The 20,935-nt window shown below is 46.8% G+C and overlaps 1 protein-coding gene and 1 non-coding gene across 2 annotated transcripts; both read right to left on the reverse strand.

Moving 5' to 3' along the window:
- Positions 1-4,679: 4,679 nt before the first annotated feature.
- AGR2 (anterior gradient 2, protein disulphide isomerase family member) lies at positions 4,680-19,525 on the reverse strand. Its single transcript, XM_002720847.4, has 8 exons — positions 19,366-19,525; positions 16,413-16,558; positions 16,083-16,146; positions 15,935-15,987; positions 13,865-13,938; positions 10,976-11,039; positions 6,430-6,513; positions 4,680-4,957 (listed from the first exon to the last, which is right to left on the reverse strand). The coding sequence occupies exons 2-8, from the start codon at positions 16,549-16,551 to the stop codon at positions 4,908-4,910; spliced, it is 528 nt and encodes a 175-aa protein (XP_002720893.1). The 5' UTR covers positions 16,552-16,558; positions 19,366-19,525; the 3' UTR covers positions 4,680-4,907.
- Positions 14,561-14,664, reverse strand: LOC127487332 (U6 spliceosomal RNA). Its single transcript, XR_007914102.2, has one exon. It is a non-coding gene; the product is annotated as a U6 spliceosomal RNA (small nuclear RNA).
- Positions 19,526-20,935: the final 1,410 nt, after the last annotated feature.

A 20,935-nucleotide genomic window follows, 5' to 3' on the forward strand; every position in this document is an offset into this window, starting at 1 on the left:
TTTTTAAACCTACATGTATAATGTGTCCTGTCCTTGTAGTTACAGCATAGAAAACCTTAATTGCTTTTTGTACTGGGCCAGTGCTGTGGCATAGCAGGTAAAGCCGCCACCTGTGGTGCCGGCATCCCATATGGGCACCTGTTCAAGTCTCAGCTGCTATATTTCCAATCCAGCTCCCTGCTGATGTGCCTGGGAAAGCAGTAGACGATGGCCCAAGTCCTTGGGCCCCTGCACCCATGTGGGAGACCCGGAAGAAGCTCCTGGCTCCTGGCTTTGGATTGGCCCAGCTCAAGCTATTGCAGTCATCTGGGGGAGTGAATGAGCGGATGGAAGATCTCTCTCTCTCTCTGTGTCTTTCTATCTAACTCTGTCCTTCAAATAAATAAATCTTTTAAAAAACATATTTTTCACTTAGCCCTTTTCTGTGTCCCTGTCATGTTTATTACTTTCATAGATGACGGCACAGTGCATTTTATATTAATATACCATGTAAGGGCCAGCGTTGTGGCACAGTGGATTAAACTGCTGTTTCTGATGCTTCTATCCCATATTGGAATGGTGGTTCCTGTTCCAGCTGCTCTGCTTCCAGTCCAGCCTCCTCCTAATGTGTCCTGGGAAGGAACAGATGATGGCCCAAGTGACTGAGTCCCTGCCACCCATGTGGGAGACTAGGATGGAGTTCCTGGCTCCTAACTTTGGCCTGGCCCAGACCTGGCTATTATAGCCATTTGAGGAGTGAGCTAGTGAATTAGAGATTTCTCTGTCTCTCCTCTATGTCACTCTGCCTTTCAAATAAATAAAGAAGTCTTTTTAAAAAGGATAATATACCATGTGACTTATTTTTGGAGACTGCTATTTTTTAATAACTTTGCCGTTGGCATCCTCACAGAATCCAGCTTCTGCTTAATGATAGATTCTCAAAAGGAGAGAGACTGGATCAAGCTCCACCAATGTTCGTATGACTCTTGTTCTGCATTTCTTTAATACCTTCCTAAGGGGGACTTATTTTCCTTGTAACTTTGACATTTGATTTCCTAAAGATTTATTTATATTTAAAAAATTGTTAGGATAATGTATAAATCAATTTATATTAAAAGATTTATTTATTTATTTGAAAGGTAGAATTACAGAGAGGAAGAGAGATCGTCCATCTGCCGGCTCACTCATTAGTTGCAATGGCTGGAGCTGAGCTGAGCTGATCAGGAGCCAGGAACTTCTTCCAGGTCTCCCACATGGGTGCAGGGGCCCTAGGACTCCGGCCATCTTCTACTGCTTTCCCAGGTGGATTAGCAGGGAGCTGGATCGGAAGTGGAGCAGCCAGGACTCGAACCGGTGCCCATATGGGATGCAGGTGTCCCAGGCAGCAGCCGCTAAGCCACAGCCAGCCCCAAAGATAAACATTTTGTTGCATCACAGAAGAAACTTGAATCACTTAGAAGTTGTCGTTCAAGATATTTTTTTAAGATTTATTTATTTATTTGAAAGTTAGAGTTACACAGAGAGGAGAGAGAGAGAGGTCCACCATCCACTGGTTCACTCCCCAGTTGGTTGCAACGGCCGGAGCTGTGCCGATCCGGAGTCAGGAGCTTCTTCCGGGTCTCCCATGCAGGTGCAGGGGCCCAAGGGCTTGGGCCATCTTCTACTGCCTTCCCAGGCCATAGCAGAGAGCTGGATTGGAAGTGGAGCAGCCGGGTCTCGAACCAGTGCCTATGTGGGATGCCGGCGCTTCAGGCCAGGGTGTTAACCCGCTGCGCCACAGCACCGGCCCCCAAGATACTTGTTTATATATGTGAAACTTCTTTCCGTTAGCCCTCAGAGAACTCTGGTTTTATTTGTTTGTTTTAAGATTTCTTTACTTATTTGAAAGGCAGAGTTAGAGGGAGAGAGAGAATCTTCTATCCACTGGTTCACTCCCCAGATGGCTGCAACCAGGAGCCCAGAACTTCATCCTGGTCTCCCATGTGGGTACAGGGACCCAAGATTTGGGCCATCCTCCACTGCTTTCCTGGGCGTATTAGTAGGGAGCTGGATTGGAAATGGAGCAACCAGGACTTGAATTGGCAGTGATATGGGATGTGGGCACTGTAGGGGTGGCTTAGCCTGCTGTGCCACAGTGCCGGCCCCCTCAGCTCTCTAACTGGATCTGTGTAGTTTATTTAGAATACCTACTTATGAGAAGGATGTTAAAAGTCCTGTGATAGTTTCAGCTGAGATTTCTTTATCATTAAATAAACAACAGATGCTTAAGCACCTACTAGTGCTGGTAATCATTGTGGGAGACAGAAAAATATTGGAAATATATATATATACACACACACACATATATATATATTCTGGGGGTTGGCATTGTGCAGTGGGTTAAGCTGCCACCTGCGACATCAGCATCCCATATGAGCACCAGTTTGAGTCCTGGCTGCTCCACTTCCAATGAAGCTCCCTGCTAATGCACCTGAGAAAGCAGCAGAGGACAGCCCCAGCACTTGGGGCCTGTGCTACCCATGTAGAAGACCAGAATGATAGTTCTGGGCTTCTGATTTCAATCTAGCTCAGTCTCAGCTGTTGCAGCTGTTTAGGGAGTGAACCAACAAATGGAACATCTCTCTCTGTAACTATGCCTTTCAAATAAAATCTTTTATAAAAAATATATATACGCTCTGGAAAATTTAATGCCAAAGGATCTGTTCAGGAAAAGAGTCTTCCAAAACAGTTAATCCTGGCGAGCGGTAGTTAACCAGTAAGCAAAGCATAATGTAGATGGCCAAGGACCCAGGGCGGAAGTTAGTGGGGGCTGGATAATACTCCTACAGGCATCCCACATGCTAGTGAATGTGAGGGTACCGCAAAAAAAGTCGTGGAAAGTAGAATTAAAAGCTAAAGTTTCTCTTGTTGCACAAGGAACTCTGAAGTCCTCGCATGATTTTTTCCTTCATCTGCATTTTGCATGGACTTTTTGAAGGTCTTGCCTCTGTGGTACAGAATATTTGGTTGTGATTTTTGTTGGGCAGAATATAGAGTTAAACACAGCCAGAACCGCTTGCCCCTGTCTGGTGCCCCACCCTGTCACAGTTTTTTACAGACATCAGTGCCCTCTGATCTTTACTTGGTGGACACAATCTCACTGCCCTTTGCTTTCCCAGGCAGACCCGTGTGGATGAGGAAGATGGGAGCAATCCACACTGAGTGTATTCTAGGCGGAGGCTCTCGAACCCCGACAGCCCAGATCCATCACAAGGCCAATGCTGAGGGTGCAGAGGTTCTTTGGATGACCTTTCCTCTAGTCTTCTTTCTCTTAAAATTTGCATTTCTTTGAGAAGCAGAGAGACAGAGGAAGAGAGGGTCTTCCCCTCCCCAGTGGTTCACTTCCCAAATCCCCGCAATGGTAGGGGCTGGGCCAAGTCTGAAGCTGGAAGCCAGGAACACAATTCAGACCTCTTACGCGGGTTGCAGGAGCCCAATTACGTGAGCCATCATTGCTGGCTCCCAGGTTGTGCTGAATGCTCAAGAGCTGGAGGTGGGTATCGAACCCAGGTACTTTGATGTGGGACATAGTGTTGTTTTTTTTTTTTTTTCAGATTTTATTTTATTTATTATTTGAAAGGCAGAATGACAGAGAGGGAGAGACAGATCTTTCACCCTCTAGTTCACTCCCCAAATGGCCACAATAGCCAAGGCTGGTCCAGGCCAAAGGTAGGAGCCAGGAACTCCCATCCTGGTCTCTCATGGGAGGGGACCCAGATTCTTGGACCATCTTCTGCTGCCTCCCAGTGCGTTCACTGGAAGCTGGGTGGAAAGTGGCACAGCTGGGATGGGAACATGCACTCAGATATGGGGTGTGAGCATTGCCAAGTGGCAGCTCAACCTGCTGTGTGACCCTGCCAAGCCCTGGTGTTCTAACCAGTCTTATGAAGGAGAAAGCTGCTTGCCAGTGGCTTTCTCCATGAGCCTTAAGTTTGGCAATATCCGGCTAAAAGTGGATTGCTGGGGACCGGCGCTGTGGCATAGTGGGTTAAGCCGCTGCCTGCTGTGCTGGCATCCCATATGAGTGCCGGTTTGAGACCTGGCTTCTCCACTTCCGATCCAGCTCTCTTATGTGGCCTGGGATAGCAGTGGAAGATGGTCCAAGTGCTTGGGCCCCTGCACCTGCTTAGGAGACCTGGAGGAAGCTCCTGGCTCCTGGCTTCAGATCAGCACAGCTCCGGCCATTTTGGCCAATTGGGGAGCAAACCATCAGATGGAAGACCTCTCTCTCTCTCTCTCTCTCTCTCTCTCTCTGCCTCTCCTTCTCTCTGTGTGCAATTCTGACTTTCAAATAAATGAATAAATCTTTAAAGGAAAAAGTGGATTGCTGAAGTGTGTACACAGGCATCTGTGGTCAGGGTGGGAGGGTTGCCTCCAAGCGGGGACCTGATTTGGTGGCTGCCTGTCTGCATGTTCCTTCCACACCATAGCACATGGTGTTTGCCTCTTGTGCTGGCTAGGCTTGTGCCCACTCTTGGTCACCCGGGAGAACCTGCGGTGCTGGGAGATGATCATTGTCACTGCCTTGGGTCTTCGTTGTTTGAACTACTTCTGTCTTGTCCCCTCTTTAGGCATTTTGTGTGTGTCCAAGAACCCTACTTAGTGAACAAACCAGTTTTTGTGTGCAAGACCATGTTGGGGATAAAAGAAAAAACTTCAGCTGAACACCCCCAAAAGGATTTATTTTTTAGAAAATCATGGCTCACCACAGTAGCCTGTAATATTATTTTCATATATGTATACTTGAAATCAACATTTAAAAAAAAACAACTGCTGTTGTAACTTTTATGCATGTGCAACTACGCTTCGGCATCCTTCTGCTCTTCGGAAATCTCTGGTTCCAAATCTCAAAGCCCAGTAGGAAGAGCTCACAGATTTTCTCTTTTTCTCTACAATTCCGTCTTCAGCAACTTGCGTGCTTTCTTCATGTTGTCAAGCACTAATGGGAGAAACAGAGCCAGGATACGATTAGCAACACAGCAACAGATTCAGCGAGTCTCCAAGCTTTCCTTTCGTCCTCCAGTGTTTAATGAATAGGGCAAATAGTTGGTCATCTTAATGTAATTTAAAAAAAAAATAAATTGTTTGTGTGACAGTCCAGTTCTCTAATAAATCTCATTTCTTCTCAGATCTTCCCTCTCCAACCCACACTCCCATCAAAATCACTTTATAAACTCCCCCAGCAGGAGACAGATTTGGCTATTTGTAGTAAATTGTAAGTCGTGCTGATGAGAAGCACTTGCTAGTAGGTATCTGTTGCTCCTCCCAATTGTTTAGAAGTAGGTAGAATACAAATTATAAGGAGCAAAAAACCGAGTGCTTTATGCACCTGTGTTCCTTTAATTCTTGCAAAGCTCTATTCCTGCTTCACGTGTAGGTGAAGAAATGCATGCTGGGAGGCTGAGTAGCTTGCCTGCTTGAGGTGATAGAGCTAGCAAGTAGAAGAGCAGAGACAGGCCCTGGAAGCTGCTTCTTCATGCCTACTGATGTTTATTAAATGCCTGTTTTTCAAGGCACTCCTGGGTAGGGTCCCTGCCTTGAAGTCACTCAAGCACACGCTGCTGTCTCAAGAACGGCTGGTTCTTGGAAGGTCCTCCCAGCATCCACTGGCGGCGTGGCTCACGCATGGCGAGGGTCACCGCAGCTGCCCAGGCACCGCCCCACACTGGCTCCAGCAGTGCTTAAGCCAGTACTGTCCGATAAAAATTTCTGGGATGGTGATGTTCGTGTTTGTTTACTGGGGGCTCATGTGACTGAAAAACAATGTCTTGATTTTGGTGTAAAAGGAAATAGCAACTTGTGGCCAAAGGAGAGTGGAGAGTGACCCCCGTGTCTAACCCACTGCTAGCTGATCAGAACTGGTTCCTTGGAGAAAGCCCAGTGTTCCTCCCAGAAGGACTAACCAGGCGTCCCAGCTGAAGGCACAGTCCTCTATCTCAGTATTTCATGTGCCTTCTAATCTTCCTTCTTCTATGGCAACCACAGGGGATGCTGTTGGGGCCATCTTTCTTACTGATCTTTAAGTCAAACCTGAACCCAGCTGAACTGGACTCAATTATTTCCCTCTTGTTCCGTGGACATGAGGGCATGCAGACTGGCACAACTCCTGCCCTCGGCGCTGTGGTAGGAGTCGTGGGTTCCTGTGCCTAACAGGAAGCTGAGAGGCAGGGAACGTGGCTAGGAGCCTCTTAGAGAAAAAGCTGCCTGCTGTAGCTCATCTTCAGTGGAGGTACAAAACCACACAAAGCCGAGACCTTGGATTTGTGGGGTGTCTGAGGATGCGGGGCCAGCTGGGGTCCCCACGCAGAGCCCTCTCCCACCTCCTGCTGCTGCTCCCCCCCTCCTCCCCACACCCTGCATGGGTAGAGAGGCTCAGCACGTGGTGGCATCCAGGTTGGGGGTGACACTTACGTAGATTTATGTCAGAAGGTTCATAGGCGTACAGGCGATTGGAGTATCTTCCCGTGATGTCAGCTCTCACCGTCAGGGATGGGTCTGCAAGGATCAAGCAAAAGGGATGCGACGCTTTGTTTTCGAGTAGCTTGTGCGCGTGATAAACTCGTGCCACCACATTCTCGGAAAACAGACCAGCCGGCATCCCGCGGACGCAGCTACCCCCCCAGCCGCACCGCGACCCCACCTCTGGCCCTGGACAGACAACTCGGGACCCGAGCCTTCAACAACGACACGGTGCTACTTGTGAAAACAAGAATACGTAATTTGGGAGCAGTTATTTTGTTTTTCTTGTGAAAACATTATTCTGTGCTACAAAATTATGGCCTACTATCAGTTACAGAGAAAGAGAGAGGGAGACACACACACACACAAAGAGAGAGAGAGAGGCCTGCGCCGCGGCTCAATAGGCTAATCCTCCACCTAGCGGCGCCGGCACACTGGGTTCTAGTCCCGGTCAGGGCGCCAGATTCTTTCCCGGTTGCCCCTCTTCCAGGCCAGCTCTCTGCTGTGGCCCGGGAGTTCAGTGGAGGATGGCCCAGGTGCTTGGGCCCTGCACCCCATGGGAGACCAGGATAAGCACCTGACTCCTGCCTTCGGATCAGCGCAGTGTGCCGGCCGCAGCGTGCCAGCCGTGGCAGCCATTGGAGGGTGAACCAACGGCAAAGGAAGACCTTTCTCTCTGTCTCTCACTGTCCACTCTGCCTGTCAAAAAAAAAAAAAAAAAAAAAAAAAGAGAGAGAGAGAGGTCTTCCATCCACTGGTTCACTCTCCAAATGGCCACAATGGCCAGGGCTGGACAGGCCAAATCCAGGAGCCAGGAGCATCATCTGGGTCTCCCATGTGGGTAGCAGGGGCCAAAGCCCTTGGGCCATCTTCTGCTGCTTTCCTAGGCACATTAGTAGGGAGCTGGATTGGAAGTGGAGCAGCGGGGACTTGAACCAGCACCTACATGGGATGCTAGCACTGCAGGCAGTGGCTTAACTCGCTAAGCCACAGTGCCGACCCCTGTGGGCTACCTTTGAAGTGATTATGTTGCAGTTGACATGTTTTATCAAGAGTGACCTAGAAAAATGGAAGCCCACATCCAGCACTGATTTGCAAAATAAAAGTTTTTTTTAAACTAATATGAGAATGCAAGGCTTTAAAAATGGCAAAGGTTTTTAAATCAGCACATGGTGCTTCTCACTGGTTTTTACTTTATTGTTAATTAGCTACATTCAGAAAATATCCAGCAGTCTTTTTTTTTTTTTGTTCTGCTCGCCCGCCTCTCCCCTCCCGGGGCGCTGCTGACTCGTCTCCAGAGCGCGCCCGCTCCTGCCCCGGCCACCTCTGCCACGGTTTAACAGTCCACCCGCTCCCAGCAGTCTTCTTTTACCCATACATGCATTCTTCTAGATTTAAATCCAGTGTTTCATATTTTACATTTAACTTAATTACCTGTTTCGGAAAAATCCATTTTAGGAGTGGTTTCCAACATTACATAATAGAGTGCCTGGGACGACTCTGCTCTAGGTGCAGCCTCCCTGCTACTGCACACTCTAGGAGGCAGCAGATGATGGGTCAAGTACCTGGGTCCCTGCCACCCACATGGGAGTCCCAGATGGAGCTCCTGGCCCCTGGCTTCAGCCTAGCCCAGATCTGGCTGTTCCGGGCATTGGGGGACTGTACTGATAATATATGGGAAGCTCTCTCTCTCTCTGTCTCTGTCTCTGTCTCTCTTTAAGTAACTCTTTTAGAAAAAGTGTACTTTGGGAAAAAAAATGCATCCAAAAGGGAAATAGGAGAGGCATCTGGAAATCCTGCTCTGAGAGGTGATTGACAGAACTTAGGGCACGTGTGCTGAAAACCAGAGGCTGACACAGGTGAAGCCACCTGTCGCTGGTCCTGAGAGGACGATCTGTCATTTCAGACCAGGGGACGAGGAACCCAGGTGTAAGCTCTAGGAGACAGACAGTGATTTATTCAATGAAGATGGAAGACGCACTCTACTCATCAGATCTTCATTAGAATTAACCCCAGAGAGGCTTTCCCAATGCCCAGCCGGATGCTCCTGACCCCGGCTGCACACTGGAAGCACCCGCAGAGCTCTACGCGTGCTGGATTCTGATTTAATTGGCCTGAGGTGGGGTGTGGGTGGCCCGTATGTAAGGCCCTCCAGGTGCATGTAACAGAGCCAGAGTGGAGGACCCCACAACCCACAGCGAGGAGAGCAAGTAGCTTCGGAGTTGGAGCTTCTAACTGCAGGCAGCGAGCGCGGATTCAGGGACCTCATAAAACCCATTCCTGCACGAGGTATGACTGGGTGGCCGGCAAATCCCCCGCTAATGTTGTTTCTGAAAGTTCTCAACCCCGACAGCAAATCTGTAAAGTGAGTGCCGTGGTTCTGCCTTCCTCCTTTCTTCCTATCACTCCATTTTCTCTCCTGGGTTCTACATTTATTGTGAACTTTGCTGAATTACTTGGGTGAACCACTTGATTAGAGTGAGCTCAGCGACATGATGGATTTTTATTGTTATTATTATTTGCAAGGCAGAGCAACAGAGAGAGGGGAAGAGAGGGTGAACTTCCATTAGCAGGTTCATCCTGCAAATGATGTCAACGGCCCAGGCTGGGCCAGGCCGAAGCCAGGAGCTTGCAACTCGCTCAGGATCTCCCATGTGGGTGGCGGGGGCCCAAGCACACTAACAGGAAGCTGGATCAGAAGCAGAGCAGCTGGGACTTGAACCAGTGCTCCGCTGTAGCATGCAGGTGTTTGCAAGCTGTGGCTTAACCTGCTGCACCTGGATGCTGCTAGCCCCTGGGATGGATTCAATTACGCATTTTTTTTTCTTAAATCTGTCTGATCAAAGCCAAACACAGGACCTGCCTTTGCTCTTTCAGCAAATGCTCATGTAGAGCACACAGCAGAGGCTTTGAGGCAGGAACAGAGCCCTTGCCTCCCTCATGGGGCTAACATCAATCCTGTATGGGCAAACCTTTATTAAATAACCACCCAGGAGGTGCAAACTTGTGATGGAGGAAAAGCATTAGTAATGAGAAAAATGTGGTGCTGCAGGCAGACAGTGGGGGTCTGAGCAAGTCTGTGATGACAGTGATGATCCGGGAGTTAACAAGTGATGGCGGGCTGGTGCTGTGACTTAGCGGGTAAAGCCACCGCCTGCAGTGCCAGCATACTATATGGGTGCTAGTTTGAGTCCTGGCTGCTCCACTTCCCATTCAGCTCTCTGCTATGGCCTGGGTAAGCAATAGAAGATGGCCCAAGTCTTTGGGCCCCTGCAACCATGTGGGAGACCCAGAAGAAACTCCTGGCTCCTGACTTCAGATTGGCTTAGCTCTGGCCGTTGTGGCCATCTGGGGGAGTGAACCAGTGAATGGAAGACCTCTCTCTCTCTTTCTCTCTGTGCCTCTCTCTTTAACTCTACCTCTCAAATAAATAAATACATAAAATCATTAAAAAGAAAAAAGTTGGCACCTAGAGAGCCTGAGGACATAGAGTTGATAGATCTTGGAGACTGACTCTGACTAATGAAGAGATTGAAAGGGAAAAGATTCCTTAGTCTTAACCCTGGGAGGCTGGAAGTAGGGAGACTAATAAATATGAATATGTCATAAAGTAGAAGGAAGTTTGAATTCAAAGATGAGAAGCTTGATAGACATGTTTAACATGGAAAAAAAAGTGATGGGGGAAGAAAGCAGGAAAAGTTTTCCAGTCTAGGGAACAGCATTAGAAAAGTGCCAGTGGTAGCAAGGAGCCTGACTACCTTAAAATTCTTTTCCTAACTATTCTAAAAATAATTATCAAAAATGTCAGAAAGAAAAATAGAAATAAAGTACAGATTGAACAGTTCCCAGTTAAAAACAATTCAGGTTCAACTGTGGTCCAGCAGATTATGCCTGCCTCTTGCAATGCTGGCATCCAATATCAGAGCACTGGTTCGAATTCTAGTTGCTTCAGTCTGGATCCAGCTCCCAGCTAATGCACCTGGGAAAACTGTGGAAGATGGGCCACCCATGTGGGAGACCTGAGTGGAGTTCCTGGCTCCTGGCTTCGACCTGTCCCCAGCCGCAGCCGTTGTGGCCATTTGGGCAGTAAAGCAGCAGAATGGAAGATATCTTTTTTTCCTCTCTCCCTCTCTCTAACTCTGCCTTTCAAATAAACAAAAAACATTCCTGATGTATTCAGGAAAATTATCTGTGCACATAAACAGTTAAGAGTGTGCTTCCTTCTCAGATGTATTTGTGGCAGAAAGCAGAAGTTCAAGTGAACAGATGAGAAAGCTCAGCTATGGGAACCAGCAGATGCTCGCATTTTCTGATGGGGATGTGCTGTGAAACTTTTCATACCCTGGGGATATTGTACCCATTTGCTAGGGTGCAGGGGACAGGAAGGAAGTGGCCTTGGCCATGGTGCAGTAGCAGATGAGGGTATAACGGACAAGAAGGCACAGGACAGCACCTGTGTCATTCTGAGAGTATTTTATCTCTTGCCACTTCCACTTACCAACAAACATGATCCTGGGGACGTACTGGCCATCAGGAGAAAGGTGTTTGTCGGTTGTTTCATACTAGGATTGAAACAAACAAAGCAGCAGTTAGTTTGTTTACTCTTCAGCAGCCATTTTCAAACTTCCTTTTTTTTTTTTTTTTTTTTTTTTTTGACAGGCAGAGTGGGCAGTGAGAAAGAGAGAGACAGAGAGAAAGGTCTTCCTTTTGCCGTTGGTTCACCCTCCAATGGCCGCCACGGCTGGCGTGCTGCGGCTGGCGCACTGCACTGATCTGAAGCCAGGAGCCAGGTGCTTCTCCTGGTCTCCCATGGGGTGCAGGGCCCAAGCACTTGGGCCATCTTCCACTGCACTCCCGGGCCACAGCAGAGAGCTGGCCTGGAAGAGGAGCAACCAATACAGAATCCAGTGCCCTGACCGGGACTAGAACCTGGTGTGCTGGTGCCACAGGCGGAGGATTAGCTGGCCCAAACTTCCTAATGTGTCCATTATGGAGCCAGGCACCTTAAGATAGAGTCAGGCACGTTTATAATATAGATGAGGGACTGGGTATGGGGATGAAATCTCAGGTAGGAGGGAGCAGATGTGTGATACACAGGAACACAGAGAAGCTTAAGAAGCGAGGATTTACAGATTTTAGGGAAGATGAGATGGGAGGAGATGGATAGATGGAAAAGGCAGAAGTCATTTCTGAAGGCAATTACAGGAGCAGACAGGCTTAGCTGGAGCCTTCTTCTCTCCATGGATCCATTTTTATTTAGAATTTTATGGATTTAGCAATTGCTGTGCTTATCTTTAAGGAATGCACAGAGAGGGAGGAACGTGAATATCGAGGCTGCAGCAAGTGAAATGTTAGGAAGTGAGGGTGGGCAGGTGAGGGCGCAGGGGCACTGGGCTCAGAAGATAGGCAGGTTCCCCTTGGGCTTTCCGAAGCAGGCATCTCAAATGACGAATAGGAACCAGTTGTGTGGAAAAGAGGGCCCCCGCGTGGGGTGGGGGACCTGTGTGTTCACAGGACTGCAAAGGAAAGGCACCATGTTCTCCTGTACATCACGGTGCTGCAGAGGGAATGAAGATTGGGGATACATGAGAGCAGAGGTGAAGATGCTAGAACTGCCTGGAGCTGGCCCATCAGAGACCCGGTGCATTGTGCCAGAGTGTGCTCACTTATTCAGAGATCGTCAACAACCCCTGGTTGGATGCTCAAAGAGGCACATGACCCCAGTGCAGCATCGGATTAGATGGGGCTTAGCTTGTAGGCCGGGAGCCATCTGGTAACCCCTCAGGAAGCTAGGCCAAGTGAAAAAGTCTTGCTCCGGAATGGAGTTCCTGTCTTGGTAGAGCCGTGACCAACAGTAGGAGCATTCTGAACGGAGGAGGGTAGAGATTCCCCACTGTGGGTGAGGAAATTCCAACCTAGAATTGCCGGCTCTGGATGCCCCCAATTCTGGTTCATTCAGGGTGGTCAGCAGAAGCGTGTTCTGAGCTACCTAGAACTAGGATGTGTTGGGGGTTGTTGGGTGCTTGGGTAAGACGTAGGAATTGCTGGGGTATGGATGAAAGGCAGGTGTAGAAGTTTCCAGGGAGAATGTGAAACATGAAAAGTGGGTCAAGTTGAAGTTCATCAAGTCACAAACATGAGGGGGTGGAAAGGAAAAGAACAGCCTTCGGAGGGAGGCACAGGAGAAAGCACAGCGGGGAGGGGGGGCTACTCCTGGGGGAAGGCAATCTGTGAAGACAGGGCAGAGAGAGAGGAATCTCCTGGGGACATATGGTTGGGTGTTTTATTTTAGTTGAGAGTCTGGGACAGTTCCTATCCTCGGGTTCACACCCCCAAGTGCCTACAATGGCCAGGGCTGGAGCTAGGAGCTTGGAACTGGATCCAGGTCCCTCAGGTGGGTGGTAAGGACCCAACCACTTGAGCACTCCCTGCTGCCTCCCAGGAAGTGCGTTAGCAGGAAGCTAGAATCAGAATTGGAGCCAGGATGCAGACCCTGGCAGTCTGATATGGGAATATGGGCACCCCAAGCAGTGTTGTAACCACTATTTCAAATGTCTTTCCTACTAGTTAGGTGGTTTTTTGGTTTTTGGGGACTGAATAGAAAGAACTTGCAAAGACAGAAAGCTTAAACATCAGAGGGGCTGGTTGAGCAGGTAGTGAGATGGGGGTTCATGAAGCTAACACACAAGAGACCTGGCTGGATTTGCATAGCCCAAAAGCTCTGTCTCCCAGATGGAGAGGAGACAGAGTAAGCATGGTTGCAGAGAAGCCAGGGCTGCAGTGGGTGGACACAGAGAGTAGAGTGTAAACTCTGAACTCTTCCAGTTGTCATAGCAACAGAGAAAATCCTGACCATAGGAGAGTATTTTTTTTCAGACACCCTAAGATTATTAATTGCTACATAAAACCATAAACATTGCAGATAGATTCTTTTTAAAAAAAATTTTTTTTTGACAGGCAGAGTTAGTGAGAGAGAGAGAGACAGAGAGAAAGGTCTTCCTTCCGTTGGTTCACCCCCTAAATGGACGCTATGGCCAGCGCGCTGTGCTGATCCGAAGCCCAGAGCCAGGTGCTTCCTCCTGGTCTCCCATGTAGGTACAGGGCCCAAGGACTTGGGCCATCCTCCACTGCACTCCCGGGCCACAGCAGAGAGCTGGACTGGAAGGGGGGCAACCGGGACAGAATTTGGCACCCCATCTGGGACTAGAACCTGGGGTGCTGGCGCCGCAAGCGGAGGATTAGCCTAGTGAGCCACGGCACTGCAGATAGATTCTTAATAAGACAAAGTATCTGTCCTTCCCACCGGTCTGTGAGATGGGAGATTTGGAAGCGATCCCAGATAACTCAAGGCAGGGGGACATGTTAATGACAATGGAAATGAACTTACAACGAGATTGAGGAGGACGAACTGCTCTGCCAGCTTCTGGATGTCTTTATTTTCGGCAAACACTTTCTTTAAAGCTATAATGTAAAGAAAAATGATTATATTCCCAGCTCGGCATTGTGTAAAACTCTTTCTCTATTCCAAGTTGAATGGCATTTTTTAAGTGTAAATTAAAACTTGATTGAATAAAGAACACTCTCCAGAACACAGGATTGGATGGACCAGAACTACATTACATGCAGTGAAGCTGAACATGGACAGTGGTTTAACATGGAACATCAGCCAAATGCGTATTTTTCATCGTACAAAACTGTTTATGTAGCCGATGTGCAGGAAGGGAAGTATGATTCTCAGCATTTTCACCAATCATCTGTAAAGGCGTTTAAAAAGGCGTTTGCAGAAACTGGTAGAAAGCCTCAGCATGGGGTTCAAGTACATGTGTACTACCGAAACCTCTTTCAACCTGTCTAGCGTTCCAAATCAACTCTTAGTGCAAACATCAAAGTTGCTGGTCACTCCCATAGACTGCCAAACTCATACAGTAGGGTGTAAGATCTGAATTAATGTGTATTACGTAGAGCAAAACCGAGAATACCAGTTACTGCAAAATTGATCTAGGCACACTCTATAGTTCATGCTAGGCATTTCTTCCAAGTCTCTCGCATTAATGACTAAAGCCTGTTTGCAATAGTAAACTTCAAAAATATGGAATGCATGAATTTGCAGGTCATTGTTGTGCAGGGGCCATGCTGATCTTCTCTGCATCGTTCCAGTTTTCTTATATGTGCTGCCGAAATGAGCAGTGGATGGCATTTTGAATACAGTTTCTGCATTGCTCTTTAGCAGTTAGTGAACTAATGCAATGCTGTTTACTGCTCTTCTATTTTTCCAGTCACTCCGGCAATCACTCATCATTCATTCATCCACTTATTCTTTTTTTTTTTTTTTCCAACCCCGTAGGAACTAAATGGCTACTGCTGGCATAGGCACTGTTTTATGCACTGGGGGAAGTGTAGTGGAGGAGTAAAAAAAAAGCAAATGTTGCTTTTGTAGAGGTCAAATTCTTGTGTGAGAGACAGACCGTAGATAAGTAAGTAGATAAATATACAATAGTTTCTGGTGGAAATGAGCACTGTGAAGGAAAATAAAGCAGAGGCAGAGGTGAAAGAGCCATGGGCAGGTCAGGGTAGACCTCGGTAGGAGGTGACGGTGAGGTGGGGCAGTGATCCAGTTTGGAGGGGGATGGCCCCGTGCAGAGGGAACAGCAGGCAGCCCTGCAGTGGGAGTGAGCTCTGGGGTCTGGGGAATAGCTCCAAGGCCAGGCCAGATAGCGAGGAGAAAGAAGGGACTGGGAAGGAAAGGAAAGGCAGCCACAGGCCAGATGTTGCCCAGCCTTGCAGGCCCTGGTCAAGCACTGGGATGTAGTTTTAGCTGTGATGAGAAACCACACAAGCCCATGAGTGGTGGGATATGGTTTCGGCTTAACAGCCACGCTCTAGCGTTTGTGTGGAGAACCAACTGTCAGGTGACCAGACTGGCAGCTGCTACTGTGTTTTTGACAAGCCCTGAGCCGGGCCTGGCTCAAGGCCATAGCACTAAAGCCATAGGTAGGGGTTGGATTTGGGCAAGGCCAGCAACATGCTATAGAGGGTCCAGGGGGAAATGAAAATGTAGATCCCCTTGCTGGAGAGTTAGTCAGAATTTCAGGACAGGGACAGTGAAGCTTGGAAGTGACTGTAAGGAACTGGGAAGCCCTGGGCCTTGTATGGCTGCATAGGTTGCCTACCCATTAAACACATGCCAGCTTGCAGGTGCATTTTGAAAGTGAAGCTCACTGATGTGTTGCATGTAAGAGAGGCCAGTTGAGGATGAACCATAGGACTTACACCCACGTTTCACAGGAAAGGTAGAAATAATTGAAGTTGAGTTTAAAAATATACTTTCATGCTTTAAAATGTAACATGTTCTTTCTTGCTCAACTGTGTTGGGTTCTAGTGATACAAAGATGGGGGATCCAGTCCCTGACCTACAGACCAGAGGGCTGAAAAGGGAATCCAGCCTGGGAGAAGTTACCTTGGCTGTGTGGGCATTCGTCCAGGTGGTGGATGATCATCAGAGGCTTGTTGCTTTAAGACAGAAGAGAGTGGATCACTTTGAGTGAGAGCTCACTAGAGGGTGCTCTGGGAGCTCCTCCCTAGCTCTGCGAAGCCCTGGTGTTTACCTGGTCTTGGATTTGTATAAGGCCTCTTCATAAGTCTGAGTCCAGATGAGTTGGTCACCCCAACCTAGAACAAAAAGAACCAGTGTACTTGAAGCTGCTCCAACTTCTGACCCAAAGCTGTTGAAAAGCAAATGGTAAAAACTAGGATAAATATAATTCATGGTACTAAAGGAGGAGAAAAAAATCTTTGAAGAAAAACAATTATAAATTGTCTTCAGTCTAGAAAGGCATATACCCAAATGAATTCAGCACATACATTTCAGCACTGAGAGTTGGGAAATCTTGCCTAGCTAAGTTGTGGCTGGACGCCCACAAGGAGTTGACTCCTACCTCTGGAGAGCGTCTGGGGCAGCTTGGGTTGAGAGTCCTTTGCGTCCTTCTTAGCTCCAGGTTTGACTGTGGTATCTTTGGCCAGTGTGTAGGAGAGGGCCACCAGGAGCAAGACTGCGGACAGGGAGATTTTCTCCATGGCAAATCTGATGTGGAGAATGAGCAACAAGAAGTTAGTAGCCTTCAAGATCTGCAGGTAGCATTGCCGCAGTGGAATCCAACAGGCTCTGTTGAGACTGGACACATGACATCGGAGTGAAAAGCTACTTCCCATGGGGTTTCCCAAGAATATAGAGTATGGATATCTATTGCTCTATCCACCTATTAACCAACCTATCTACCTCCTCATCTACCAACTACCTATCTACCTACCTATGTATCTATCTGCCTACCCACCCATCTATCAATAGATATAGATCCACATAGCTCTAGATACAAAGATGTAGATCTCTGAATGGATATATAGTTACCCAGAAATAGATAAGTTAGATATATTAGATATAAGAAAATAGGTAATTAGCTATATATACTCTTACAGCTAAAGAAATTTCCATGTAAATGTCACAAATTACAGCACAGGAAGGTACTTGTGGGGTTACCTCCTCCTTTTCCACCTCCCCAGTGCCTCATGGTATAAGATGAAGAATCTGAAGTTCAGAGAGATGAGAAGGTTTAGGAGATGGATCTAGAACAAAGGCTTCTGGGTCTTCCCTCCATGAAATAATTACCCTTACTACGCATACTTCCTTAACCTCCTGTTAACATGGAGACATTGCCACTGAAGAACGCACTATGAATAAAATGATGCCTTATTTCACTTAGAACCTGCCAGCCTTGTCACTTGCCCTACCACTTGCATGAACACAATTGTCTCCCAAGTGTAGCATTTGTTCAAACTCCATCTTAGCTTTGAATTGACTACAATGCCGCTTCCTTCAAGTGAAGCAGTTCTTGGACTTTCCTTGAGGGCCTTTACTGGCAGGTGATGTGGCATGCCCTTTAAGGCACACAAATATCCTATGAGATTCATAATGTAGTGAAGTAGACCCCATGGATGTCTCTCTGTTACATTCTTCCTTCCTTCCTGGTGTTCCACAGCTACTGCTTGGGAGAAGCTGGGGTAGACGCCTATGAATGGACGGTGAATGGTCAGATGAGTTCCCCGAGTGAGTGAAGAGGCAGGGAGGCAAGCAAAGTGAGTCTCTTGAGCAAGATGCTAAGGTTGGCTAGAGGCCATAACATGGGAAGCTGGAGCTTTGCATTTCTCAGAAAGCCAGACACTAAAATTGCTTAAAAGTCAATACAAAATTATCGCATCTAGCGCTAATATTGGTGTAGGTTTAGAGAGAAGTCAACAAACTCTGCAGAGGAAGTAGGATGAGCTGTCATTGCTCTGTGTTTTTAAGAGAGAGTGCGTCTCATGATCTGTTGGCTTGAATGGAAAACTTTGCTTAGCATTAGCAAAATTGAAAGGCGTTTCCAAGTTATGAACCCCAGTTATTCTTCACGCCACAGTATGTAGCCACAAAACACCTTAATCAGAAAAGACATAAGCAAAGAGCAGAGATAGAATTTCTGAATGTTCTAAGCCTATAGGGATGCGGAAATGTCAGTAATAATTTTTGTCTTCTAGAATTCAGTTCTACAGAAGCAACTCAAGTGTACTGCTCTCTTAGTGTGAAGGCTTATTTTTGATGTTAAAAATAATCAAGAACTTTTATGTGAGGCTAATTAGATGTTTGAACCAACTAAGTATATCATGACAAATAACTACTTTGAATTTATCCACAAACATTGGGTTTTGTATATTAAGATGACATCTATGTGTATTTTAAAAACTGACACTAAATGGCTGATGAGGTGTTTTATTAGTCCACTGTCAAGTCTTGTTGTACAAGTGGCTATTAGGACCCCTCGTAATAGCTCCATAGGTTAGAGGTTGGAGCTATTGATGTATTACATGCATTTTATGATAGGATGACTCAGAAAGACTAATGGAACTTCTGCTGTACAAACATCCTGCTCTGGATGACTTTCTGAGATTCACTCTTTTCCTAGCGTGAACAGACTCTGGTCTACCAATTTCCTGGATAAACCACTTTAAAACCCAAGGCTAACCATGGAAGAGATGGATAATTTGGAGACACACACACACACAGTGAAACCAGCAGTTTTACTGATCACTATAGCCTCACCTTATCTTTCACAAGAGAGACATTTGCAGGAGTTTTCAATGCCTGTGTTCCTGTTAGGAAAGCAACCCTGACTCTCTCCTCTGACAGTCTATTCCGTGTATTTAAAGATTGAAGAAGCAACTACTGTATCTTTAAAACAGACACAGAGAGGAAGTAGTTACTTATGGCAGTAATATGCTAGGGTACTTCTCAATGTTTATGAAAAATGGAATTAAAAAATTGGTTTATGTTGCTGCAGAAAGTTTTTTAAATCCATGCATATGAGGAGATCTTAAGAAAGTTCATGAAAATGCATATTACGGAAAAGCTATATGTGGATTTCAACTTGTTGTGCACCAAAAGAAATTTATCTCTGAATTCCATTTTGCACCAGTGTTTCGCAGTCCCCTTGTGTTGCCACTGGGGCATCCTACCTGAGGTTCCTTTGCATCAGCCAGTGCGAGAGAAGCAGAGTTGTAGATTGTAACCAAGATAGAAATCTCCGGTCCTTAACCCAGGCTTGAGAATCCCTAGCATTCACCCACTCTTTCAACTTTTGTTTCCTACAGAGGAAACTCAGGAGTGCAACACTCTGCCAGTTCTACCAAAGACAGGCCCCAGGAAGCCTCTGGAAATCGCACGATCCCCTCTCCAAATCCCACTTCACCACCCTCGGACACTTGCACTTCTCTGTTGACTGCACGCAACTTTACAGAGCAATAGGAGCCCAAAGCTCCCTCTAGCAGGTGCCCTTCCCGAGCTGTTGTCAGAATCCTTACCTGGATTTCCCCTCCCACCTGCCTTGTGCGAGACGCTCAGGACGCAGTCCAAGCTTCTGCCTGTGCCAGCAGCGCAAGCCTCTATTTATGCATCTGCGCACACCTCTCTCCCACCCACTAATCCTGTGTTTGCACGGGACTAACTCGGAAATGGACCTTCCTTTGTCCGAACCATGGTCTTCTCTGAGTAAAAGAGCTCCCTGCTTGAAAAAATATCGTTGCAAAAAGAGTCCTTTTTTACTATGCATGTTTTAACTGTTTGTGAAAGTATATTGCTAAGAGGCTTGAGAAGGGTGGGCAGAGTGCCAAAGCCAGGTAAGCTTAGTGGAAGACCTTTGATTTGCCTGAAGGCTGATTTGTCTTTACGTGATTGGATGGGGTGTGTAGTTTGTAGATTTTTTTTTTTTTTACATTCCCCTTGGGCATATTGCCCTTATTTAGCAGAAAACATCCCTGAAATGATTCACAATCCCAACCCTTGTAATCCTAGAACCTGTGATCTTCTATTATGTTACAAATTATTTTCATGATGGCCTTCTCATTTCTTGGCAAAAAGTAAAGGTACATTAACCACAGGTCTGTAAAAAAATATAAATCAAGTGCTTGTATAATATTTCAAAGCTAAGGAAGTAATTGACAAGAGGCAACTTAACAGTATGAGCTTGGTGTACTTGCCTTGCCATTGGGTACAATAGCAACTCCCCTCGAAGGTGTTCTTTCTCATTTCTTCAGTGGCAGGTGCTCCTGCTAGGTCTACGTGAAGCCATTTACCCCATTTTTCAGACCTAGAAACTGAGGCCTATGACTTTTTTTTTTTCACTTGAGATTGTTTGGTTACTTGAGGATTTTAAGACTAGAACTTAACTTAAAAGTTTAGGATGGAGATGTTCTTTTTATTTCTTACTCAGCAGTGAGATAGACACAGAGGGATATCTTCCATCTGTTGGTTCACTTCCACAACAGCCCAGTCTGGGCCAGGTGGGAGATAGGAGATAGAACTCAATCAAAGTCTCCCTCATGGGTGCCAGGGGCCTGAGTACTTGTGCCAAGACCTGCTGCCTCCAAGCAGAAAGCTGGAGTCAGGAGCCGGAGCCAGGACTTGAACTCAGGAGCTCTGATATGGAAAGTGGGTGTCTCAAGTGATTGCTTAAGCAGACACCTGCCCTTCCCAGTGTTGAACACAAAAGTAACTAAAAGATGCAAGCCTCATCACATGCCTTTGTAAAATAGTTCACATCATAATATCTCAAAACATTTTCAAGTATGTACACGATTTCAATAGAGCTTTGAGTTCTGTGGGCAAAATAATGATTCTCAAAATACTGACTTGTGGTTCTAAATCCATAGAGAGAATTTCTTTAGGTGTTTGAAAACAATTATTTGAGTTAAAGGCTTAAAACTGGAAATGCTGTTTGGTGGATCCTTGGTCTCTTCAGGTGTTAGAATATTCGATTCAACCCCTTCGTCATGCAGATGAAGAGAATGAGGCACATACCAAATGCTTTTTTGAAGGTCCCAGCGTGGGGCAGGGCCGGCACCAAATCCCAGGTGTCTTGTGGTCAACCAGATG

This window comes from Oryctolagus cuniculus, chromosome 16 (genome assembly GCF_964237555.1).
Source record: "Oryctolagus cuniculus chromosome 16, mOryCun1.1, whole genome shotgun sequence".
NCBI lineage: Eukaryota > Metazoa > Chordata > Mammalia > Lagomorpha > Leporidae > Oryctolagus > Oryctolagus cuniculus.